This window comes from Camarhynchus parvulus, chromosome 1A (genome assembly GCF_901933205.1).
Source record: "Camarhynchus parvulus chromosome 1A, STF_HiC, whole genome shotgun sequence".
Lineage (NCBI taxonomy): Eukaryota > Metazoa > Chordata > Aves > Passeriformes > Thraupidae > Camarhynchus > Camarhynchus parvulus.
In genome coordinates this window covers 69,478,629-69,505,440 of record NC_044586.1, presented here as the reverse complement: position 1 = coordinate 69,505,440, position 26,812 = coordinate 69,478,629, and the positions used below count along the sequence as shown (strand labels likewise).

The window sequence follows — 26,812 nt, the reverse complement described above, 5'->3', positions numbered from 1 at the left end:
TGATCCCAACTGAGCTTTCCCTTGGGTTTGGGTTGGAGCAGGTTCTTCCTTCATGATCCCAACTGAGCTTTCCCTTGGATTTGGTGCAGGTTCTTCCCTCGTGATCGAAACTGAGCTTTTCCTTGGGTCTGGAGCAGGTTCTTCTCTCATGATCCAAACTGGATTTGGAGCAGGTTCTTCCAAACTGAGCTTTTCCTTGCATTTGGAGCAGGTTTTTCCTTCACGATCCCAACCGAGCTTTCCCTTGGGTTGGGAGCAGGTTCTTCCTTCATGATCCATTTTTTTGCCCACAGCAATCATGGATATTGTGCAATCGCAAAACTGTGGGAAAATCCTGGTGGGAGACCCCCAGCAGCAGAGCTTCTTCCCTCATGATCCCAAGTGAGCTTTCCCTTGGCTTTGGAGCAGGTTCTTCCAAACTGAGCTTTTCTTTGGACTTGGAGCAGGTTCTTCCTTCATGATCCCAGCTGAGCTTTTCCTTGGATTTGATGCAGGTTCTTCCCTCATGATCCCAACTGAGCTTTTCCTTGGGTCTGGAGCAGGTTCTTCTAAACTGAGCTTTTCTTAGGATTTGCAGCAGGTTCTTCTCTCATGATCCACACTGAGCTTTTCCTTGCGTTTGGAGCAGGTTCTTCCTTCATGATACATTTTTTTTCCCCACAGCAATCATGCATATTGTGCAATCCCAAAACTGTGGGAAAATCCTGGTGGGCGACCCTCACCAGCAGAGGTTCTTCCATTCTTCTCTCATGATCCCAACTGAGCTTTCCCTTGGCTTTGGAGCAGGTTCTTCCTTCATGATCCCAGCTGAGCTTTCCCTTGGCTTTGGAGCAGGTTCTTCCTTCATGATCCCAACTGAACTTTCCCTTGGATTTGGAGCAGGTTCTTCTCTCATGATCCAAACTGGATTTGGAAAAGGTTCTTCCAACCTGAGCTTTCCCTTGAGTTTGGAGCAGGTTCTTCCCTCATGATCCAATTTTTTTTTTCCCTCACAGCCATCGTGGATATTGTGCAATCCCAAAACTGTGGGAAAATCCTGGTGGGAGACCCACACCAGCAGATCTACACCTTCCGAGGGGCTGTCAACACCCTGTACCTGGTGCCTCACACCCACGTGTACTACCTGACCCAGGTAAGGGCAGTGTTTTCCATGGATAAATCCCAGATCCATGGAAAATTTGGCACCGTGGAGGGTTTGCTTTTCCCTGGGTTCATGGGAATCTGGCAGTTGTGGGACTTTAGTGGAGGGATCCCACCCTGTTGGTGGAACAGAGGGAGTTGGGATTGAGGAAGTGTTGCAGGGAGATTCCCCTTCTTTGAGGGGATCACATCTGGAATGCTGGATCCAGCTGTGGGATCCAACTGACCTGGGGCTGCTGGGAGAGCTGGGGGTGCTCACCTGGAGCAGGGAAGGCTCCAGGGAGAGCTTCCAGCACATTCCAGGGGCTCCAGGAGAGCTGCAGAGGGACTGGGGCCAAGGCCTGCAGGGACAGCACCCAGGGAATGGCTCCCACTGCCAGAGGGCAGGCATGGATGGCATCTTGGCAATGAGGAATTCCTGGCTGGGCTGGGATTGCCAGAGCAGCTGGGGCTGCCCCTGCATCCCTGCAATGCCCAAGGCCAGGCTGGAGCAGCCTGCGATTGGTGGGAGGTGTCCCTGGCCATGACCAGGATTTCCCAGGAGTATTTTGGGGATTTTGGTGCCTTTTCCAGGAAAAAAAATTGTCCAGCAACTTGGTGGGAATAGCATCATTTGGATTTAAGAGTGACCAGGATTTCCAGGAATATTTTGGAGAGATTTTGTTGCTTTTTCCAAGAGGAAAGTTCTCCAGAAGGTCTTCAGAATAACCATGATCCCCAGGAATGTTTGGGGGGGATTTTCATGCTTTTGACATGGAGAAAACTGTCCAGAAGATTGCTGGGAATCCCATAATTTGGATTTAAGAGTGACCAGGATTTCTAGGAATATTTTGGAAATATTTTGATGTTTTTTGCAAGAGCAAAGTTCTCCAGAAGGTCTTAAGAACAACCAGGATTTCTGGGAGCACTTTGGAGAAATTTTGATACTTTTTCCATGGAAAAAACCAGCCCAGAAGATTGCTGGGAACCCCATAATTCCATATAGATAGAATTTTAGAGATTCCAAGAATTCCTTCTGGTTTTCCCGCTGATCCCGGGGTTTTTCCAGAGTTTCAGGTTCGGCCCCGAGATCGCCTACGTGGGAGCCACGATCCTGGATGTGTGCAAAGGGATCCGCAGCAAAACCCTGCTGGGAGGGAACCAGAGGGGTGAGCTGGGAGTGGGGATTCACAGGGATTCAGTCAGGAATAATTCATTAATTAATTATATTAAATAAGAATATTCATTAATTCAATCCAGAATACTAATGATATGATAGTATATCTACATTATATTATTACCACATTATATCTATATTATATCTGTATTATATCCATATTATATCCATATTATATCCATATTATATCCATATTATATCCATATTATATCCATATTATATTATTACCATATTATGTCTATATTGTATATATATCTATATTATATCCATATTATATCTATATTATATATATTATATACATTATACTATATTATTATCATATTATACCATATTATATTATTGCATATTACAACCTTTATACTGTTATATATTTTTACATTATTTTATGATATTATATCCATATTATATCCATATTATATCCATATTATATCCATATTATATCCATATTATATCCATATTATATTATTACCATATTATGTCTATATTGTATATATATCTATATTATATCCATATTATATCTATATTATATATATTATATACATTATACTATATTATATCATATTATACCATATTATATTATTGATATACAACCTTATACTGTTATATATTTTACATTATTTTATGATATTATATCCATATTATATCCATATTATATCCATATTATATCCATATTATATCCATATTAGATTATTACCATATTATGTCTATATTGTATATATATTATATCTATATTATATCTATATTTTATCTATATTATATTATATCTATATTATATATATTATGTATATTATACTATATTATTATCATATTATACCATATTACAACCTTTACACTATTATATATTTCTACATTATTATATGATATTATATCTATATTATATTATTACCATATTATATCTATATTTTTATATGATATGATATATATTATTATTATCATATTATACCATATTATATATTATATTATTGTGTATTAAATTATTGCATATTACAATGTATTATACTATTATATATTTTATATTATTATATATTATTATATGGTATTATATTTATATTATATTATTACCATATTATATCTATATTATATCTATATTATATTATATTATTTCTATATTATACCATATTATATATTATATTATTTTATTATATTATATATTATTATAATTTTATTGTTTTATTACTATGGTATATATATTAATATAAATAATATTAATGTAATATTTAATATAAACATAATATCAAATACCATTATTATTAAATAATAAATAATATTTCTGAATTAAATAATATTACGGTAAAAATATGATCGATAATAAGTATAACTAAATTATAATTTTAATCTATAAGTTTAATTATAAATTAGAGATATATTCATTACATTGGGAAATAATTAAATAATTGTATTAAATAATGATATTAACAACAAACATTAAATAATTAAATGGATGTAATTTAATTTATTCTAAAATTTGAAAATTGTGTGCTTGGAAATAAATATTTAATTCATTTACAGAAAATAAATATTGAATTGATTTCCTAAAAATAAAGGTTTTGTTCATTTCCTACAACTCAATTAATAATGGAAAATATTAAATTGTTTATAACGTGTAAATATTTTCTATTAAGAGATTAAAAATTAATATATTAAGTAATAGCAGATGAAATAATGAAATGTAAATATTTAATTATTAATAAATATTTAGTTAATAATGAAAGGTAAATATTAAATTAACAATAAAATATAAAACTAAATTAATATAAAATAGAAATAATAATTAATTTACCAAATTAAATTAATAATAAAGAAGAAAGAATGCATTAATAATAACATAAATATTAAATTAATAGTAACAGATAAAATAAAGAACTTCAAATATTTAATAAAATATAAAATTAAGTTAATAATAAAATATAAATCAAAAATGTATAAATATAATAGAAACTATCATATTAAATGAATAATTACAGATAAAATTTTCTAAATATTAAATTAAATTAAAAATAAAAGGTTAAAAAATATTTAAATAGAAATAATATCTAATTTACCAAAATTAAATTAATACTAAAATATAAATAACAATAAATATAAAATAATTAAAGGTTAAATTAAATTAATAATACGCTATAGACAATTCATTTCCTATTATTAAATTCTCAATAGAAATAATAAATTCATAGCAAAATTAAAAATAATAAAATATGGAATTAAATTAATAATGACATCAAAATAGTAATTCATTTCCTAAAATAAAACAATAATAAACGATAAAGTTAAATTCAGTAATAAAATAAATTTAGTAATAAATAGTTCAATTTAGTAATAAAATAACAGGGAATGGCTGGGTTTAACTGGGAATGCTGTGTTTAACTGGGAATTCCATCTGGGAATGGTGCTGTGTTTAACTGGGAATGCTGTGTTTAACTGGGAATTCCCTGGGAATGCTGGGTTTAACTGGGAATGCTCTGTTTAACTGGGAATTCTCCAGGGAATGCTGTGGGTAACTGGGAATTCCTGGCAGGAATGGCTGTGGGTAACTGGGAATTCCAGCTGGGAATGCTGTGTTTAACTGGGAATTCTCCTGGGAATGCTGTGTTTAACTGGGAATGCTCTGTTTAACTGGGAATTCGTGCTGGGAATGGCTGTGGGAAACTGGGAATTCTCCTGGGAATGCTGTGTTTAACTGGGAATTCCCTGGGAACGCTGTGTTTAACTGGGAATGCTGTGTTTAACTGGAAATGCTGTGTTTAACTGGGAATTCTCCTGGGAATGCTGTGGGTAACTGGGAATGGTTGTGGGTAACTGGGAATTCCAGCTGGGAATGCTGTGTTTAACTGGGAATTCCTGGCAGGAATGCTGTGTTTAACTGGGAATGGCTGTGTTTAACTGGGAATTCCATCTGGGAATGGCTGTGGGAAACTGGCAATTCCAGCTGGGAATGCTGTGTTGAACTGGGAATTCCCTGGGAATGCTGTGTTGAACTGGGAATGCTGTGTTTAACGGGAATTTCTGCCCCAGGGGACGTGCGGGGAGCCCGGCAGGGGAAGGTGGCGCTGCTGTCCCGCAGCAACTGGACCGTGTTTGAGGACGCCGTGGAATTCTCTGGGAGAGACCCCCCGGCCAAAATCCACGTCATTGGGGTGAGGGGCACTGCACCCAGTCAAATTCCAAGGATTTCAAGGAATATTCCAGGAAAAAATAGGAATTTTTATGCCCAGGGGTGCCGTTATTCTCCAACCCTCGCAGGCCTCGTCCCATTTTGAGGCTTCTTTGTGCAGGCCTCAATCCATTTTTTGGGATAGTTTGTCCCATTTTAATCAGGGATGGGGCAAGGAAAGAGGGATGGACAGCTGGAATAAAGAATTCCAAGGTTTTCAATCAACATTCCAGGAAAAAGCAGGAATTTTTTGTGGCCAGGGATGTTACTTGGAGCTGTTCCTCTCCAACCCTCACAGGCCCTGTCCTATTTGGAGGCTTCTTTTGTGCAGGCCTGAATCCATTTTTAGGATAATTTGTCCCATTTTTCTCAGGGATGTGGCAGGAAAAAGGGGATGGAGAGCTGGAACAAGTCAATCCAAGGATTTAAATGAATATTCCAGGAAAAAGCAGGAATTTTCAGAAAAAAAAGCAGGAATTTTTTGTGGCCAGGGATGATATTTAGCACTGTTATTCCCCAAGCCTTGCAGGCCTCATCCCATTTTTGGGATAATTTGTTCCACTTTTGTCAGGGATGGGGCAGGAAAAGTTGGGACAAGTTATTCTGAAGTTTTAAATGAATATTCCAGGAAAAAGCAGGATTTTTTTGTGGGCAGGGATGATATTCAGAGCTGTTATTTTCCAGCTTTTGCAGGCCTCATCTCATTTTGAGGCTTCTTTGTGCAGGCCTCAATCCCTTTTTAGGATAATTTGTCCCATTTTTGTCAGGGATGGGGCAGGGAAAGAGGGATAGACACTTGAACAAGTTATTCCAAGGATTTAAATGAATATTCCAGGAAAAAGCAGGAATTTTGAGGAAAAAGCAGAATTTTTTTGGGACCAGGGATGATATTCAGAGCTGTTATTCCCCAAGCCTTACAGGCCTCATCCCTATTTTAGGATAATTTGTGCCATTTTTGTCAGGGATGGGGCAGGAAAAAAGGGATGGACAGCTGGAATAAAGAATTCCAAGGTTTTCAATGAACATTCCAGGAAAAAGCAGGAATTTTTTGTGGCCAGGGATGTTATTTGGAGCTGTTCCTCTCCAACCCTCACAGGCCTTGTCCCATTTTGAGTCTTTTTTGTGCAGCCCTCAATCCATTTTTAGGACAATTTTTCCCATTTTTATGAGGGATGGGGCAAGGAAAGATGAATAGACACTTGGAACAAGTTATTCCAAGATTTTCAGTGAATATTCCAGGAAAAAGCAGGAATTTTTTTTTGGCCAGGGATGTTATTTGGAGCTGTTCCTCTCCAAGCCTTGCAGGCCTCATCCCTATTTTGGGATAATTTTTCCCATTTTTATCAGGGATGAGGCAGGAAAACAACAAAATTGGTGAAATTTGGCGAGGTTTGGAGCCTGATTTTGGGAATTTTAACAGGTTTGGAACCTGATCCTTGGGAATTTTAGGCTGGTATTTCAAATTTTCCATCTTTGTTCCACCCAAATTCCAATTCAAGGAGGGGTTGAAGTGCTCAGGATTGAAAATCTTCTGCAGTTTGGAATAAATCAAATTTATAAATACAATACATTTCTAATTCTTATTTGGCGTTATGTTAGTTTATGTTAGTTTGTTTTGTGTTATTTTATGTTGTTTTATTTATTTTGTTATTTTATTTTAAAATATTGATCCGTATTTTTTAAATAATCTTTATTTTGTAAATAAATACATACATAAACCACTATATCTAATAATGAAAACAAATACATACAAAAATAATACACAAGTCAAATTTGGTTTATAAATAAATTTTATAAATACATTTTTCTTCCTTTTAGGGGTTGGAGAGATTTGGCCTGAGCAGAATTTCTGACATTTGGAAGCTCAGCCTGCCTGCAGATGTCAGGAAAAACTGTGAGTATTCCCTTATCCTTCTTTTTTCCAGGATTTTTTTAGGTTTTGTTGGAAATCAAAACCCTTTTAATTATATAATATAACAATTATGACAATAATAATAATCATTGAATATCTGATAATCACATCTATTTCTATATTATATATAATTTTATATGATACATTCTAGATAGAATATAATTAGTTATTCTATTTTAATAGTTAACCCTGGTTACTTTTCAATTTCCAAATTAATTTTTTGGTTGAAACCTCATTTTTTAATGGTTTTATAACAGGCTGGGCTATTTTGGCTGCTTGATTCCAGAAATTCCAAAATTTGGGAATTTTTGTCAGGCATCTTTCCCAGCTTTCCCCAGTGATTCCTTATTTTCAGTGTAAGTAAACACAGAATTTGGGATATTTTTCCCAAAATTTTTCAAATTTTTAGTTGTTTTTGATTTATTTTCAGTGTTCCCTGGGTTGTTTTGGGTGTAGAGCTCCATTTTAAAAATTTCTTTTAAAATATAGAATAAAATGCAGGGAAAAAAAAATCAGGATTTCCTTTCAAAAAAAGAATAAAATTTAGGATTTCCTTTAAGACATGGAATAAAATTCAGGTTAAGAATTAAAGATTTCCTTTAAAATTTGTGACAAAATTCAGGATTTCCTTTAAAGTGTGGAGTAAAATTCAGGAAAAGATTCAGGATAAAATTCAGGATTTCCTTTAAAATATGGAATAAAATTCAGGATAAAATTCAAAATTTCCTTCAAAAACAGAATAAAATTCAGGACAAAATTCAGGTTAAAATGCAGGATTTTCTTTAAAATATGGAATCAAATTCAGGATTTCTTGTAAAATATGGAATTAAAGTACAGGATTTCCTTTAAAACATGGAATAAAATTCAGGTTAAGATTCAGGATTTCTTTTAAAATATGGAATTAAAGTTCAGGGTTTCCTTTAAAACATGGAATCAAATTCAGGATAAATTTTGGAATTTCCTTTAAATTCTGAATAAAATTCTGTTTAAAAACTAAGGATTTCCTTTAAAATTCAGGATAAAATTCAGGATTTTCCTTTAAAGTAGGGAGTAAAATTCAGGATAAAAATTCAGGATTTCGTTTAAATTCAGGATAAAATTCAGGTTAAAAATTCAGGATTTCCTTTAAAATACAGAATAAAATTCTGAAGAAAAATCAGGATAAAATTCAGGATTTCCTTCAAAAACAGAATAAAATTCAGGACAAAATTCAGGTTAAAATGCAGGATTTTCTTTAAAATATGGAATCAAATTCAGGATTTCTTTTAAAATATGGAATTAAATTGCAAGGTTTCCTTTAAAACATGGAATAAAATTCAGGGTAAATTTTGGAATTTCCTTTAAATTCTGAATAAAATTCAGTTTAAAAACTAAGGATTTCCTTTAAAATTCAGAATTTTCCTTTAAAGTATGGAGTAAAATTCAGGATTTCCTTTAAAACATGGAATAAAATTCAGGATTTCCTTTAAATTCAGGATAAAATTCAGGTTAAAAATTCAGGATTTCCTTTAAAACACAGAATAAAATGCAGGAAAAAAATTCAGGATAAAATTCAGGATTTCCTTTAAAAGATGGAGTAAAATTCAGGAAAAAAATTCAGGATTTCCTTTAAAATATGGAGTAAAATTCAGGAAAAAAATTCAGGATTTCCTTTAAAATATGGAGTAAAATTCAGGAAAAAAATTCAGGATAAAATTCGGGATTTCCTTTAAAAGATGGAGTAAAATTCAGGATAAAATTCAGGATAAAAATCATCCCTTTAAAATCCAGCAGCAACCGATGATTTTTTTATGGAGACAACAAAAGATTCCCCAATTTTCCACAAACATCTGCTTACATGAATATAATTCCCACTTTTTTGCGAGGCGAACTGCCTGGAAAATTTCTCCGACAGCTGGAAAACGAGGGAAACCAATACAGGATTGAAAAAACCTTAATGAAACTTCAAATGAAAATTAAAAAACTATGAAATAAATCGCTCGTCCCTGGCAGCAAAGCTGGAGATTGAGGATCCCTTCATCAGGAGATGGGCCGAGTCCGAGGGCCTGGCGGGGCTGAAGGAATTCGCGGCGCGCGTGGACGACCGAGAGCTGGAGGTGAAGATTTCCATCGTGGAGAAGTACAGGGACAGCATCCCGGCGCTGGTGAGCAGGATCAGGGCCAGCCACGTGTCCCAGGAGGCCCTGGCAGGTGAGTCCACGTCCCAGGAGAAAACTGGGATGGTTTTCCATGCTGGGAAAAGGCTCTGGGGAGTTGGGTTGGGTTTTTTAGGGAGAACGGAGGTGGAACGGGAGGGTTTGGGGTTGGAATGTTTCTGCTCTGCAGGCAGGTTGGAGAGCTGGGAATGTTCTGGAGTAGGGTCCAGGGAGAGCTTCCAGCACATTCCAGGGGCTCCAGGAGAGCTGCAGAGGGACTGGGGCCAAGGCCTGCAGGGACAGCACCCAGGGAATGGCTCCCACTGCCAGAGGGCAGGCATGGATGGCATCTTGGCAATGAGGAATTCCTGGCTGGGCTGGGATTGCCAGAGCAGCTGGGGCTGCCCCTGCATCCCTGGCAGTGCCCAAGGCCAGGCTGGGCACTGGGGCTGGAGCAGCCTGGGATGGTGGGGTTGGGATGGGATGGGGTTGAAGGGCCCTTCCCACCCAAACCATTCTGGGATTTGGGACACTCAGAATCCATCCCGAGGGATTTTTATGGAAGTTGGGGATGGAAAAGGGAAGGGAGACCCTTCCTGGAGCCCTGAGATTCCCAGTGAAGCCCCCGGATCCCAAAATCCCTTCCCAGAGAGGAGTCGGGGTGGGGATGGATCCAATCCCAGGTGGGAGAGCTGGGAATGGAGGGAATTCCCTGGAGAGGGAGACTGGGGTGGGATTTTGGGAAGGGATTCCCAGAGCAGCTGGGGCTGCCCCTGATCCCTGCGATGCCCAAGGCCAGGCTGGACATTGGGATAGTAGAAAGTGGAGCCCTTCCCATTTAGGATTCCTGTTGAAATTTGGGGAAGGGAAGTTCCTCAAATATTGAGCATTCCTGTTTGGGAATGCGGCTGGAGCTCAGGATGCCAACCAGGAATTTCCCTTGGTACAAATTCCGTCCATCTTGATTCCCCACAGAGGAGCTTTGCTCCTGATTTAACTCTGGGAGTGGAGGCAGAATGAAATGAAACAAAAATTACCATTCTTGCTGCCAAGACTGACCCTTTTTCCTTGTTTTTCCCAGATTTTCTCATCGGGACCGTGCACCAAGCCAAGGGCCTGGAGTTCGACACCGTTTGTGTCGCGGATGATTTTGTGCAAATCCCTTCTGTCAGTGGGGCCTTCCTGAGGAGAATGAACATTGCTCTGGGTGAGGGACACCAAAAAGTGGGAAAGTAAAATGTGGTGAGGGGCTGGAGAGTGGGAAGGGAGCTGGGAAGGGTCTGGAGAGGCTGAGGGAGCTGGGAAGGGGCTGGAGAGGCTGAGGGAGCTGGGAAGGGGGAGACCAGGAGGGGTGGGAGCTGGGAAGGGGTGAGAACCAGGAGGTGGGGAGTGGGAAGGGGTGGAGAACCAGGAGGGGTGAGGGATGGGAGGGTGAGAAGGAGGGTGGGGAGCTGGGAAGGGGCTGGAGAACCAGGAGGGGCTGAGGGAGCTGGGCAGGGGCTGACCTGGAGCAAAGGAGGCTCAGGGGCCCTTGTGGCTCTGCACAAGTCCCTGCCAGGAGGGCACAGCCGGGGGGGTCGGGCTGTGCTCCAGGGAACAGGGACAGGAGCACAGGGAACGGCCTCAGGCTGGGCCAGGGCAGGCTCAGGGGCGATTTTGGGGAAATTCCTCCATGGAAAGGGTGCAGTCCCCATTCCTGCAGGGATTTCCCTGTGGATGTGGCACTGGGGACACGGGTGGCCCTGGCAGTGCTGGGAATGGTTGGATTCCACCCTAGAAGTCTTTCCCAACCCCAAGGATTCCCTGGCTCCAGCAATCCCATCCCAGCAGGGCAGGAGCTGGATAAACCATTCCCATCCCAGCAGGGCAGGAGCTGGATAAACCATTCCCATCCCAAGACAGGAGCTGGATAAACCATTCCCATCCCAGGGCAGGAGCTGGATAAACCATTCCCATCCCAAGGCAGGAGCTGGATAAACCATTCCCATCCCAAGGCAGGAGCTGGATAAACCATTCCCATCCCAAGGCAGGAGCTGGATAAACCATTCCCATCCCAGCAGGGCAGGAGCTGGATAAACCATTCCCATCCCAGCAGGGCAGGAGCTGGATAAACCATTCCCATCCCAAGGCAGGAGCTGGATAAACCATTCCCATCCCAAGGCAGGAGCTGGATAAACCATTCCCATCCCAGCAGGGCAGGAGCTGGATAAACCATTCCCATCCCAAGGCAGGAGCTGGATAAACCATTCCCTGGGGTTGGTGTGGGAGGCTGAGCCAGGTCAGGGATGCCCAGGGCTCATTCCAGCTGGGAATTCCGGGCTCTGGAGCAGCTCAGCATTCTCTGATCCCATTGTTGATTTCTCCAGCTGTGCCAGAGGAGGTTTGGTTGAATTTTAGGGAACATTTCTGCATGGAAAAGGTGCTCAGGCACTGGAACTGCCCAGGGCAGGGTGCAGGCCCCATTCCTGCAGGGATTTCCAGCCCTGTGGATGTGGCACTGGGGACACGGGTGACCGGGGCAGTGCTGGGAATGGTTGGACTCCATGTCTTCGAGGCCTTTCCCAACCTAAATAATTCCTTGATTCCCTGATTCCACCATCCTGTGTCCAAGCAGAACAAGGAAAAGAAAGATCAAGTCCTTATTTTTTTCTGTACCTATTTTGAGGGCCCTCCCAGTGATTTTTCCCATTAAAATAACCTCCCCCTCCTCATTCTCCTGCACACCTTTTCCAGCTCTATGGATTCTCCCATTCCATAAATATTCCCACAGCCAAGCTTGGAGTTGTGTGGCAGCAAAGCCCAGTCCAGATTTGGGAAGCCACTGCTTCCCTGAGGCTCCTGTTCTGGAGTTTCTCCCTTCCCAGTGAATTCCCAGAGGGAATCCAGGGAAGCTCCTGCAGAGCCAAGCCTGGGCTCCAGACAGAAAACAGGGATCTGGGAGTGGCTTCTCCAGGCATGCAGAGTGGAGGGAGAAATGTGGGATGAGGCAGGAGCTGCAAACACAGGGGCTGCAAATTCCTGCTTTCCCAGAGAAACCCCCAGTGTCCTTCCAGAGCTGGATCCTGGAATGGTTTGGCTTGGAAGGGACCTTAGAGCCCATCCAATTCCATGGGCAGTGATACCTTCCATTATCCCAGGGTGCTCCAAGCCTCGTCCTGGTTGAAGCATTCTTTTCCAGCCTCAATAATTTGGGAATTCTGTGTTCATACCTCCATGAGAATTCCCAGTGCATCCAGGTTATCCAGGGAATCAACCCCTGGATAAGAGGGAACAGCCAGGGCAGGTTTGGATTGGAGATTTGGGGATTTCTCCATGGAAAGGAGCCTCCAGCCATCCCAAATCCCTCCGGGCTTTGTTTTCCTCCTCCTCCTGTCAGGACAAGCAGGAGTGGGAATGTCCCAGGTCTCCTCCCAGCTTCCCGTGGAGACAGAGCCTGAAATCCTCAGCAAGGAGAAAATCAGGATCAGATTCCCACCCCAAGCACATCCAGCAGCCCAGAATACCAGAGATTTGTCCCAAATGGAATCCTGGGGTAGTTTGGGTGGGAAGGAACCTCAGAGCTCATTCTGGGGACACTGGTTGAAGCATTGGAAGGACCACAGAGAGCTGCTCACCCCTGTTCCCTAAATCCATGGATTGTCTCTCCTCCCTCCCAGACAGGACCCCTGAGGACGAGTGGAACCTGCTCTACGTGGCCGTGACCAGAGCCAAGAAGTGCCTGCTGATGTCCAAATCCCTGGAAAACCTTTTATCTCTGGCTGGAGTAAGTGAAACCCTCCCAGGACAAGGCAATCCTGCTGTGGGGTGACTTCAGGCACCAAAGGATTATCCTAAGATCCCTCCTGATCCTAGGATTCATGCCATGGACTGCTCCTTGTGCTGGCATGCACCAGAGGAGCAGGAATCACTTTTATTCCTGCATTCTGCTGCTCCATCAGAGGTTCCAGTAGGAAGGCACAGGATTGCAGTGGGCTTTTTCCATAGTGCTTGCATTTGGATGTTGTTTTCCACAGATCCTGGGGTTTTATCTCCATGGAAGTGTAGAGCTTCCCTTTTCCCTGCCTGCAGGGCCTTCCAGCTCTTCCTTTCTTTTCCCCTTCCTTTTCCCCCTTCCTTTTTCCCCCTTCCTTTTTCCCCTTCCTTTTCCCCCTCCTTTTTTCCCCTTTTCCCCTTCCTTTTCCCCTTCCTTTTTCCCCTTCCTTTTTCCCCCTTCCTTTTCCCCTTCCTTTTCCCCCTTCTTTCCCCCTTCCTTTTCCCCCCTTCCTTTTCCCCCTTCTTTTCCCCCCTCCTTTCCCCCCTTCCTTTTCCCCCTTCCTTTTCCCCCTTTCCTTTTCCCCCCTTCGTTTCCTTCCTTCATCTCCTTCCTGCCATTGGCTTCTGCTGGAGCTTTTTCACCACCAGGAATTTGGGGTTTTGTTCCTTCTTTAAATCCCATTGTGTTCCAAGTCTCTTCCTTAGGGGCTAAAATAATTATGGAGCAAGGTTCAGCTTCCCTCAGCTGCCTCTGAGGGGTGAAATTCCCTTTTTTCCGTGTTTCCTAGGAGCGTTTCCTCCGGGTGGAGCTGCTCAGTGAGGCTGGGAAGGACAAGGATGGAGCTCCTGTTGCTTGTTGTGTGCCAGGATGTACAAAATCCCTGGAAGTCACCTCTGGGCTGGTGGTGAAGAAGCTCCCGTTGACTCACGTATGTCCCTTCCCTGGGATTTGGGAGCCTTCCTGAGCCATTCCAGTCCCTGTTCTGAGCAGGGATCTCAGCTCTCCATCCATTTCCTTGTGCTCATAACCAGCAGTGAACTCCAAGGGTAATTCCGGTCATGTTGCACTTCCCACAAATCCACTGCATCCCAGAGATCCCATCTGAGACCTCAGGTGGGTCCAGGTCTGGGGTTTTGCTGTGCCAGATCCCACGTGTGCCCCTTGGAGCCCATGGAACATCCAGGTGGGGCTGGCCCAGCAGCCCTGGCCCAGGGACAATCCAACCTTTGGGGCCAGGTCTGGCTTTGGTCCCAGCTGCATCCTGTGCACTGGGGACAACTGGGGACAATCCTTGTCCACTGGGGACAATCCTTGTCCATTGGGGACAACTGGGGACAATCCTTGTCCGCTGGGGACAACTGGGGACAATCCTTGTCCATTGGGGACAATTGGGGACAATCCTTGTCCATTGGGGACAACTGGGGACAATCCTTGTCCATTGGGGACAATTGGGGACAATCCTTGTCCACTGGGGACAACTGGGGACAATCCTTGCATGGGGACAACTGGGGACAATCCTTGTCCATTGGGGACAACTGGGGACAATCCTTGTCCATTGGGGACAATTGGGGGCAATCCTTGTCCACTGGGGACAATTCCCTCCTGGAAAGGGTTTGCAGTGATGGCAGTGGGCTGCCCGAGGCAGGGCTGGAATTCCCATTGCTGGAGGGGTTCCAGAGCCCTGTGCATGTGGCACTTGGGGACGGGGGTGTCATGCCTCAGGTTTGGCTTTGCTATTTACACATTCTGTGCTGCTTTAGTGTCTGGGCTTCATATTATGGGATGGTGAGCTCTGTGCACAGAGCAGGGAGACAAACCAATTCCTGCTCCAGCTGGGCACCAAGGACAAATGACCCAAATCTCAGCCCAGGAGCACAAACCCCGTGGGCTGCAGAGAGAAAAACAAGCAGGGTGGGACTGCAGGGGCTAAAGCTGGGATGGGACAATGAACTGCAAGGTGCAAATGGAGCAGAACTGATCCCAGGGAGAGACCCCGGAGCGCTCGGTGCATTTTGGGGCCATTTTGGTTCATCTTGGGTGCAGCCCTGGCTGGGCTCTTGTGCTGCCCAAGGTGCATCCATGGAGGAGATCCTTTCATAAATCCCTGCTTCATTCTGGAACTCTGCCCAGCCTCTGCTCTAGCTCACATTCACAGGGCATCAGTTCACCTTGGAGTAGTTGGATTTGATATCCTTAAAGATCTTTTCCAACCATTCCGCGATTCTGTGTGGGATTTCCTTGCTTTGGGCACATCATGGCTCCCTTCCCTGGATTGTGGCAGAGCTGGGAAGCCAAGGTTGTGTTCCTGCAGCTTCCTCTTCCCTGAAATCTCCTCTTTTCCTCCCACAGAGCGACAGCAGCCAGGATCCAGGGGGATTCCTTTGCCAGGCTTGCACCTGGCTGTTCTTCGGCTCCCTGACACCACTCACCTCTGTCCCAACGATCCAGTAGGAGCCCATCCAGCTCTAACAAAGCCCTCCAGCTTCCCAGAGCTATCCTGGATGTGGGACAAATCCTCTTGGCACATTCCAGCTCCAAAATCAAGTGGATATCAGAGCAGGATTTCAGCCCAGCTCCCATTCCAGGTGGATGTTGGACAGGATTTCAGCCCAGCTTCAAAATCAGGTGGATGTTGGACAGGATTTCAGCCCAGCTCCACATTCCAGGTGGATGTTGGACAGGATTTCAGCCCAGCTCCAGAATCAAGTGGATATCAGAGCAGGATTTCAGCCCAGCTCCACATTCCAGGTGGATGTTGGACAGGATTCCAGCCCAGCTCCAGAATCAAGTGGATGTTGGACAGGATTTCAGCCCAGCTCCAGAATCAAGTGGATATCAGAGCAGGATTTCAGCCCAGCTCCACATTCCAGGTGGATGTTGGAGCAGGATTTCAGCCCAGCTCCACATTCCAGGTGATGTTGGACAGGGTTTCAGCCCAGCTCCAGAATCAGGCAGATGTTGGAGCAGGATGTTCCCAGCTCCAGAGGGACTTCCAGGCTCCCTGGGGACCATGTGATGCCTTTCTGCCAGCCCTGCCTCATCCTCCAGGAGCTGGGAATGGGATATCCAGAGGAATCTGCACTTTAGGAATGGATCAGATAGAGCAGGGTTCATTCTGGAACATTCCCTCTCTTCCCCCTGTCACCAGTGTCCAAACTTGAATATCTCATCATTCCTGGAAATCCCTCTGACCCACTGGAAAAAGAGGAAACACAACACTGGAAAGTATCCAAAGAAAGTTAATTTCTTTAAAATGAACTATTCCTGTCCAGCCATGGGAGGAAATCATTAATCTCCCTCAGTTAATTAATTTTCCATCCTTGCAGCCGAGGGGTTTCCCTGGATTCTTTCCCTTCTCCCTGCAGCCAACCAGGAAGGAAGAAATGAGGCGGCAGCAGAAAAAATCCTTTGGATTGGTTCCAGCCAAACTCAGGGACAAACTGGAGAGGGATTTCCAATCCTAAAATTAAATGTGTAGCCAAGAAAAGCCTTAACACTTCCTTTGTGTCTCCTGCCTGCCCTTAAATACCCTTTATTTCCCAGGAATGCTCAGGTGGATCACACTCTGTGCCTTGTGCCACAATTCCAGAGCCTGGGCCTGGAAATCAAAACTGAAAGTGGTCTAAGGAATCTGTCCTGGAGCCGTGGGCTGTGCCTGCTGCAGGAATCTCAGACATCCTGGTTTGCTCCATTCACGGAGCTGCTTCCCTCCCTCTCCTTTCACTTTCAAAGCTGCCTCCAGGAATGCATTCCCAAACCCTTGGATGTGGATGGAAGCACAAAGCCTGGAGCAGGCAGTGGATCAGGCACCTGCAGTGCTCCCTCCCTCCCAGCCTCTCCTTCTCCCTGGGAACAGGGATGTGCCCAGTGCCTGGCACACATCCCAGATCAGAGGCACAAACAGGACAAGAGCAGCCAGGAAAAGCCATGGAATTTCAGCTGTTGGATCCCTGCAGCTTCCCAAGCTTTCTGAGACCTGGCAGCTCCAGAGGATGGGATTGAACCCTTCATTTCCGTGGTGTCCAATGGGAATGTCCTTGGTGCTGTGGGGATGGATTCATCCCAATCCAGTCCTTCCCATCCAGTTAAAGAACCCACTGCTCTGTTATTTTTAATATAAAATATATTTATTTATACATAAAAATAAAGAGCTGCCTTTTCCATAGAGTAAGGAAACAAGAAGTGGATAAAACCTGGATAAGGAAACAAGAAGCGGATAAAACCTGGATAAGGAAACAAATGGATAAAACGTTCTGATGGATAAAGGGAAAACACACAAAGGAAAATATTCCCTAAATTGTGTTATTTGGTCCTTGATGGTGTCTGTAGAGAGACTGCTCAAGCCGGGATTCCTCCTGAGCCTCTGGGGATCGGGATCCAGAGCTGGGATCAGGGCTGGGAGCGCTTCCAAAGGATCCCTGAGCTCTGAGCTGGGACGGTCCCAACACCTTTGGCTCTGGCTCAGTGGCTGCAAGAGAGCAGGAAAGGGATGAGGATATGGGGAAATGCTCGGCTGGTTCTCTCTCCATTCATTTTCTTGATTTGGGGACAAAGCTGGGAAAGGGATGAGGATGTGGGGAAATGCTCGGCTGGTTCTCTCTCAGTCTCATTCCTGGGATTTGGGGACAAAGCTGGGAAAAGGATGAGGACGTGGGGAAATGCTTGGCTGGCTCCCTCTGCATCCATTTTCTGGGATTTGGGGACAAAGCCGGGAAAGGGATTGGGGAACTGGAAACAGAGAGCAGGACAAAGCCAGGGCTGCACCCAAGATGAACCAAAATGGTGCCAAAATCTTTCACTTTTCTTGATTTGGGGACAAAGCTGAGGATGTGGGGAAATGCTTGGCTGGGTGCTCTCCATCTGATTTCGAGGATTTGGGGCAATTTGTGGACAAAGCCAGGAAAGGGATGAGGATGTGGGGAAACGCTTGGCTGGGTCCCTTTCTGTTTGTTTTCTTGATGTGGGGACAAAGGCAGGAAATGGATGAGGATGTGGGGGAAATCTTGGCTGGGTCTCTCTCCATTCATTTTCTGGGATTTGGGGCAAAGCCAGGAATGGATGTATCCAGCTAATCCAACTCTATCCATGCTGCTGGACAGGGAATGGGAATTACCTGGGGCAGGGCAGCTCAACTTCATCCCAAACCCCATCCCAACCCTCTCCCTGCCCACCAGCAGCATCCCCAGGGCCAATTCCCCCAAATCCCAGCTCCCAGTGCAGGACACCCACCCACCTTTAGGATCATCCATGGGAATCATCCCTGTTCAGGCTGGGAAGAGCAGCCTGGCTGCTCCGTGTGCTCTGCCACCCCTCAGGGAAGCATCCAGAATTCCATCCTCCGGCATCCCTCGGCATGGTGGGTGTGCCCAGTGTCCCCAGGGTGGGTGCTCAGCCCGTGGGGACAATGACAGGAGGCGGCAGCTCCTCGTTGTCGGAGGGAATTCCCTCCATGGGAATGTCCATCTCCGTCACCGCGTAGCCCTGCCTGGTGCCTCTGGGGGGGGGAAGAGGAGCATCAGTGACATTCCACGGCTTTTCTTTGGAAGGCACAGAAGCTTTGGAAAACTCATTCCTGGGGTTTGGCACTTACTTCCTCCTCCTCCTCCTCCAGCAGCAGACGGCCGCAATTCCGATGGCCAGCAGCACCAGGAGTCCTGTGGGATGGACACTCGGGGTGAGGAGCATCTCCCAACCCATGGCTGAGGAATTCCACCAAAATAGCTCCATGAGGAGCCAAAACCACTCCAGACACCATCACAAGATCCCTCCCCACCCCTGGAGGGATGGAATTGGGAATTCTTTCCAGGAAGAAATTTGGGTGCTGAATCCTTCCCCCACTCAGTGGCATTCCCATTGGCCATGGAATAAATCTCCCACAGCCCCCAGAAGGGATTTTAAACTTAAAAAAATTGAAATAAGCCCCTGTTTCCCAAAGACTTGTTTTTTCCCAGCTTACCAACAGAAGAGGCCACGGACTGGATGGAAACTGGAAAAGAGGAGAGAAAAGGAAATTTTGAGCTGCAAAGGTAGGGAAGGGGTGGATGCTGGGAGGAGCCTCACTAAAAAGGAGGTCGGAGAGAAGGAAAAGTTCCATTGGAAAAGCAAAAGAGCCTTTGTGGATGAAAAGGCCCCAGGGGAGGTTGGTATTCCCTTGGGAATCGGCCCAACCTGCGGCATAATCCGTGGGTGCGATGGGCAGCGGGGTTGTCCCCTCTCCCAGCGCGGATGTGTCCAGTGTTGGAACCATCTCTGGTGGCCTGGATCCATCAGGTGCTGGTGGCACAGGTGACTGACTGGAAGCTGGAGAGGGGCTGGAATTCGGGCTGGCACTGGTGGTTCCTGCTGGGAAAACGGTGGGAAATGTTTAAATTCCCAAAATCCAAAGGCGGCGCCGTTATTTCCCTGCCCTCATCCAGCAGCCACAGAACGTTGGGATTTCACCTCGTGGGGTGGATCTGATCCCAGCACGGGAATGTTGTGGTTCCCACACCCTGGGAGCTGTGGCATTGCCATGGCCATGGCAGCTCCAAACCCCATCCCAATCCTGTTCCTCACCCCTCTGGGTTGTGCTCGCCGCGCCGGGGCTTTCCCTGGAAAGAGCCGGATCTCCTTTGGGAAAACACAACAGGGAGACACCATCAGCTGGGAAATGAACTCTCCAAGTGGTTTGGTAAGTTAGAGAGTCAAAATTACATTATCCAACATTGAGGTCTGGGGGAAATTCCACAAATTCCAAAACATGGGTGTTCCTTGTAAAATTTTAACAATTTTTATATTTTAGCAAAACAATGAATTAATGCTCACTGCCTTCAAGTCATTAATTACCATTCTGTCTTCTACTGTTTAATAATTTGTCCCTTTTAAATTATCCTAATTAATTCCTATTTTCAGCCTTCTAATTATGTTTTCCCACATTGGGCACCTCTGGTTTATTCAAAGGCTCTTTGTGGTTTATAAATTCCACATTCCTCCTGGCCTTCCATCCTCAACAATAAATTCCTCTCCCAGGTTTTAACTTCCTCCCCAGGTAGCACTGAAGGACATGAGGCCCTAAACTTTTGTTTTCCCAAGCCATTATCCATTAGGAATTCCACTGATTAAATTCCTCTCCATAATTTTCCCCCCATATCTGATTCTTTTGGAAGAAACAGAACTTGGGTGGTGCTCGCATTTCTTCCCATCTTCCATCCTCTGGTTCTGGAGGTGTCCCAGCTTCCCCTGAGGACTTACGGATGCACCGGAGCGTGGGGTCGGTCCAGCGGGGCTCGGAGCCGTTCCAGAGGATGCACTGGATGAGGCTGGAGGTCCCAGCTTTCCGTTTGTATCCGGGGTTGCAGGAGTAGCGCAGGCGGGAGTTCAGCTCCGTGTGATTCCCGGCGTCGATGTGAGCGTTGGCCACGGCCTTGGGGTGGCTGCAGTGCACTGGGATGGGAAAAAAACCATGGAATCACAACAGGGAGATCAGACAGCCTCTGGCTGTGCTGGGCAGTTCCCCACTCCTCATCCCTGGAAGTGTCCAAGGCCGGGTTGGACAGGGCTTGGAGCAGCCTGGGATAGAGGAAGGTGTCCCTGTCCATGGTGGAACATGGAATGAGGTGATCCCGAAATTCCCTTCCAACCCAAACCTTTCCATGATGCTAGAAAATCCTGCCTAGGGGTGGATATAGGGATTTATCCATCCTGCAAAACTGAAGGGACCTCGTGCCTGCCACAGGGGATGGAGAAAGGGAAAATATTCCCAGCATTTTTGGGATCACTTGCAGCAGCTCCTCCAGAGGCTGCAGAAAGGGAAAACTCCACTTCCAGCATGGTTGTGGTCACTTGTAGCAGCTCCTCCAGCCAGCAAGGAATTTTGATGGAATTCCATCCCCTTGCAGTGACTGTCCCAGGCCAGCAGCCCCAGCTGCCTCCAGCTGCTGCATTCCAGCTGTGGTCACTGCCCCCATCCTTCTCCTCTCATTTCACAGCTGGACATGAAAAATTCCAGCTGCTGCTGAGTCCTCCAGCCTCTTCCCTGGAGTTTTTCCCCTCTGGAAGGTGGCAGCTGAAATCCAAGTATCCCAGACAGAGGGACAACAATGGATTTTGAGTTGTGGCTTTGCTTTTCCCCAAACGAGCTCCTGCTTCCCCTTCAGCCTCAGGATGAGCTCAGTTCTGTAGCAGGGTGATGAAATTTCCCCTCTTTTCTGGTGCAAGGGGAAAAATTTCCTGGTTGCTCCAAAACTGTGCCATCACTTGGATCCCTGTGGTGGTGTGGGAACAGCTCATCCATGATCCTGGCTGCTGGAAGCTCCTCTGTCCCAGTGGGAGGCAGCACGGAGAGGTGGAGAAATGTACAATGGGAATAACACAAAATGCAGCTGGGATGGAGCCACGGATGGCCAGGGTGGGATGGATGAGCAGGATGGAGCAGTGGATATCTGGGATGGGATGGATGAGCAGGAGGAAATGGTTGATATCTGGGATGGGATGGATGAGCAGGAACGAGTGATGGATATCTGGGATGGGATGGAGGGATAGGATGGGATGATGGGAAGTAGGGATAGGATGGGATGATGGATATCTGGGATGGGAAGTAGGGATAAGATGGAATGATGGATATCTGGGATAGGAGGTAGGGATAGGATGGAATGATAGATATCTGTGATGGGAAGGAGGGATAGGATGGAATGATGGATATCTGTGATGGGAGGTAGGGATAGGATGGAATGATGGATATTGGGGTGGGAAGGGGGAAGATGGGATGATGGATATCTGGGATGGGAGGTAGGGATAGGATGGGATGATGGATATCTGGGGTGGGAAGTAGGGATAAGATGGAATGATGGATATCTGTGATGGGAGGTAGGGATAGGATGGAATGATGGATATCTGGGATGGGAAGTAGGGATAGGATGGAATGATGGATATCTGTGATGGGAAGGAGGGATAGGATGGAATGATGGATATCTGAGATGGGAAGTAGGGATAGGATGGAATGATGGATATCTGAGATGGGAAGTAGGGATAGGATGGAATGATGGATATCTGGGATGGGAAGGAGGGATAGGATGGGATGATGGATATCTGTGATGGGAAGGAGGGATAGGATGGAATGAGGCATGGCCAGGCTGAATTGGTGCCTGCCATGGATGGAATGATGTCCAGCTGGGATGGAGCAGTGTCCAGCCAGGAGGAACACACAGCTGGGCTGGGATCATTATGGAATAGAGATGGAAGAACAGTGGGAATGGGAATGCCATGGCAGGGAGGACAGGAGCACACAGGGATGGGAATGTGCCGGTGACAAGGACAGGAGTGTGATGGCAGCAGGGATGGGAGCAGGATGGGGATGGGAACAGCGGGAATGGGAGCAGGATGGGGATGGGAGCAGGATGGGGATTGGAACAGCGGGAATGGGAGCAGGATGGGGATGGGAGCAGTGGGGATGGGAGCAGTGGGGATGGGAGCAGGATGGGGATTGGAACAGCGGGAATGGGAACAGTGGGGATGGGAGCAGGATGGGGATAGAAACAGTAGGAATGGGAACACGGTGTTGGAAGCACAGTGGGCATGGGAACATGGTAGAAACAGAGGGGATGGGAGCAGGATGGGGAACTGGAAACAGAGGGGATGGGAACAGAATGGGGAACTGGAAATCGTGGGAATGGGAACAGAATGGGGAACTGGAAACAGTGGGGATGGGAGAAGGATGGGGAACTGGAAACAGTGGGGATGGGAGAAGGATGGGAAGGGGACAGTGGCACAGCAGCAGTGGGGACAGGAACACAACGTGCACCTGCAGCACCCAAAGCATCCAGAGATAAAAATCTCCATCCTGAAAAGCTCCTGCCCCAATTTGTGGTGCATCCCCAGAACATGCCAGGAGGAATCTGCTCCGTTTCAGTGCCCAGGTGGATCTGGGTGTGATCCTGGCCAGAGGACACGAGTGACGTGGGGACATGCATGTGCTGAGCGCAGCAGCTCTTGGTCTCCTCTCAAGATGTGGGTGAAATTTCTGGAATCAGCAGCTCTTGGAACCAGGAAATGCCTGCCTGAGGATGTTTCACAACAGTGTCACAACTCTCCAGACCTGGCACTGTGCCTTTAGTCAGTGAAAAACCTTCCCGGTGCCAGCTGCGCCTCCGCAGGGAGCACAGCGGGAAATTCAGCCGGAAACACCAAAAATGTCCAGGAAAATCTGGGATCTGTGAGCTCTGTTTATGCCTTCCAGCTTTTAAACCTCCTCTCCTCATCCCAATCCCTCCAAAGAGGGTTTTTTTTTCCTCCTCTTCTAAAAAATGCCCAAGTTGTTCCAACAAGATCCCAGCAGCGCCACTCTCCAGGATCACCATCCGGTGTTTCACACCATCCGTGGATTTCAGCTTGTTTGATGAGACAAACACATTCCAAGGGGGAAAAGGGAAGGAATCAGCTGGAGATGCAGGATTTAGGCTTTAATCCCTCAGGAATGAGTTGGAATTTCCCATGGATGGATTATCCCAGGTGCTCAAAGACTCATCCCATGCTTGGCCAGCCTCCCAAAGGAGCTGTGGTGCCGGGAGCTGACGGTCCCAGGAGAACACCTCCAGCTGCCTTATTTCCATCTGGATTCCCTGCATCCTGCTGGGATTAAACAGCCAGGCTGAAATGTGCCTGATATCCATGGATTTTGCATTCCCATGGATTTTTTTCTTCTCTTTTTCTTGTCTTTCCCCACCAGTGACCTCCAATGATGCCAGTTGTGGAGGATGAGCTCATTCTGGCATTTTGGGAAGGAGAACAGGGAATACAGCCAGGATGATGCCAGGCATGGAGATGCTGCCATTGGATGCCATTCCATGTCCAAATACAGCTTCCCAGGGATGCACAACCACAGCTGGACACTGGAGAATCCACACCAGGAAAAACTTGGCTGTTCTCCTTAAAAAATGATCAGGAAAAGGCCCAGAGAGGTGGAGTTTTCCTGCTCAAAATTTAAAAGGTATGAGCAAAAAAAAAAAAAAGTGGAGAAAAGAGGAATTTCACAAATCCGGATACAAGAAAAATCCATGAGAAATGCCAAAATCACGGAAATAGATAAAACTTCCACATTTAATTAAAAAATATTTCCGGTTGAGCAGGAGAGAACAGGATACTCAGTGGGGATGTCCCCATGGTGGGATGCAGCAGCACATCCTGTATTGTCCATCACGTGAACTAGAAGAAATAAATATTATTCATTTCTCTAACACCCCCTAAACCCACGGGTTTTGCCCCAAAGAACAATCCTGGTGGCAGCACTGCTGCCTGGAATGTTGTTGGGGTGTCTGGGACCCGTGGTCAGTGAGGAATTACTTTGGAGGGCTATTTTCAGCTTGTTGCTGAGGCTCAGGGCTCATGTTTTCCCAGTGCCTGGCTTATTTTTGTCACCCAAGAGTTTTACATTCCTGGCCATTTCTGTCATTCTGTTATAAATATAACAGAATATAAATATATATAAATATAAATTCATTTTCCAAGGCTTCAGGAGCCCACAGGAACTTGGAGAACAGTGAGCACTGAAGCTGTCCCAAAGCTCTGCATTCCTTTCCAGCCTCATTTCACAGAATCCTTCACAGCTGCCACATGATCAGCAAATTAAGTATTTCCTAATGGTCTTGCTGCTTCCAGGAGCTCCTGGGAAGATGAACCAAGGCGTAGTTCCAAGGCCCAAGCTGTGATGAGAATTTTCCCAAAGCTCCAAGAGCAACAGAGCTGGGGAAGGGGCTGGAGAACCAGGAGGGGCTGAGGGAGCTGGGAAGGGGCTGGAGAACCAGGAGAGGCTGAGGGAGCTGGGAAGGGGCTGGAGAACCAGGAGAGGCTGAGGGAGCTGGGAAGGGGCTGACCTGGAGCAAAGGAGGCTCAGGGGCCCTTGTGGCTCTGCACAAGTCCCTGCCAGGAGGGGACAGCCGGGGGGGTCGGGCTGTGCTCCAGGGAACAGGGACAGGAGCAGAGGGAACGGCCCCTGGCTGGGCCAGGGGAGGAACTGGGGGGATTTTTGGGGAAATTCCTTCCTGGAAAGGGCTGTAAAGCATTGGGATGAGCTGCCCAGGGCAGGGGTGGAGTCCCCATCCCTGGAGGGCCCTGTGGATGTGACGCTGGGGACAGGGTCAGTGCTGGCCTTGGCAGCGCTGGGTTCATTGTTACACTCAGTGACCTTGAAGGTGTCTTTCAGCCGTCAGGATCCGGTGATTCCAGGGTTTTGGACTTTTGGAGAGGCAGGACAATGATGTGCCATTCCAGGCTCAGCAGCCACTGAGGACAACTCCCAGTGCCACGGAAAACGCAGGGAGCGCAGCCAGGCTGAAATCCCGCAGTGATGCAGCTCCCATGGGTCCAGCACACAGACCCTGGAGGGCAGCCCCAGCCTCCCTGGACACTGGCAGGAGGTGGTGTGGGAGTGCCAGGAGCAAGGTGAGCACCCAGGGAACACGGGGCTGCAGCCTGGGGGGGGCAGGAGGCGCCCAGGGAGAGGTTTGGGAATGCAGGGACACAGGAGCAGCAGGGACACCCAGGTGTGGTATGGACACCCCAGGTGTGGTATGGACACCCCAAGGAGCAGCAGGGACACCCAGGTGTGGCATGGACACCCCAGGTGTGGTATGGACACCCCAAGGAGCAGCACAGATACCCCAGGGAGCAGCAGGGACACCCCAGATGTGGCATGGACATCCTGAGGAGCAGCCTGGGCACCTCAAGTGGGGGCTTGGGTACCCCCAGGGAGCAGCATGGACACCCCAGGTGTGGCATGCACGCCCCGAGGAGCAGCAGGGATACCCCAGGGATGGCATGGACACCCTGGAGAGCAGCCTGGGCACCTCGAGTGGATGCTTGGGTACCCCCAAGGAGTAGCACGGGCATCCCAGGGAGCAGAGCAACCACCCAAGGAAGCAGAGAAAGCATCTTAGGGATGGCATGGCCACCCCAGGGACAGTGTGGGCATCCCAAATGGGAGTTTGGGTGCCCCAGGGAGTAGCGTGGGTAGCCCGGGAAGGGTAGGGGGCCTCCCGGGGATTGGCACCGGCGTCCTAGGGAGCGGCGCGGGCAACTCGGGGATTAGCGCGGGCATCCCGGGAAAGCGGAACGAGCACCTTCGGGACCGGAGCAAACACCTCAGGGATGGCACGGACAGCCCAGGGAGAGTGTGGGCACCTCCGTGGGAGCTTGGCAGCCCCCGGGAGTGGCGCGATCCCCTCCGGAAGTCGAGTAGGCTCACCTGGGAGCGGAGCGGGGACCCCGGGCAGCACCGCGGGCATCCCGGGGAGCGGAGCGGGCACCCCGGGCAAGGCGGAGGGGCCCCGGAAAGGGTGTGGGCACCCGGGGGAAGGCGTAGAGCTCCCCGGGAGGGTGTGGACGCCGCGGGCAGGGCTCGGAGAAGCCGGCGGCGAGCCCGGGGCAGCCGCGCTTACCGGTGTCGGCGGCGGCGCGGAGCAGCAGGAGCGCGGCGGTGCCGCAGAGCAGCGGCAGCAGCGGCGGTGCCATGGCACCGGCCCGGCGGCAGCTCCGCGATCCAGCGGCAGCTCCGTGCCGCTTCCCTGCCCCTGTCGCCGTCCCGGTGCGGCCC

At 47.0% G+C, this 26,812-nt stretch overlaps 1 protein-coding gene across 3 annotated transcripts in view; it reads left to right on the top strand.

Moving 5' to 3' along the window:
• FBH1 (F-box DNA helicase 1) overlaps positions 1-17,831 on the top strand; it is a 46,047-nt gene extending 28,216 nt beyond the window's left edge. The window contains exons 13-22 of one of the 3 annotated variants that reach the window (XR_004061199.1): positions 996-1,132; positions 2,189-2,288; positions 5,309-5,430; positions 7,266-7,341; positions 9,352-9,549; positions 10,576-10,701; positions 13,151-13,257; positions 14,036-14,176; positions 15,598-15,996; positions 16,119-17,831. Coding sequence is in view for 2 of the 3 variants with exons in the window: in XM_030960963.1 (XP_030816823.1) it covers positions 996-1,132; positions 2,189-2,288; positions 5,309-5,430; positions 7,266-7,341; positions 9,352-9,549; positions 10,576-10,701; positions 13,151-13,257; positions 14,036-14,176; positions 15,598-15,699 (1,109 nt within the window). In the remaining variant the exon portion in view is untranslated. Of the gene's footprint in view, positions 1-995; positions 1,133-2,188; positions 2,289-5,308; positions 5,431-7,265; positions 7,342-9,351; positions 9,550-10,575; positions 10,702-13,150; positions 13,258-14,035; positions 14,177-15,597 lie in introns of all 3 variants that reach the window. The other 2 variants (XM_030960963.1, XM_030960965.1) reach the window with 2 other exon arrangements.
• Positions 17,832-26,812: the final 8,981 nt, after the last annotated feature.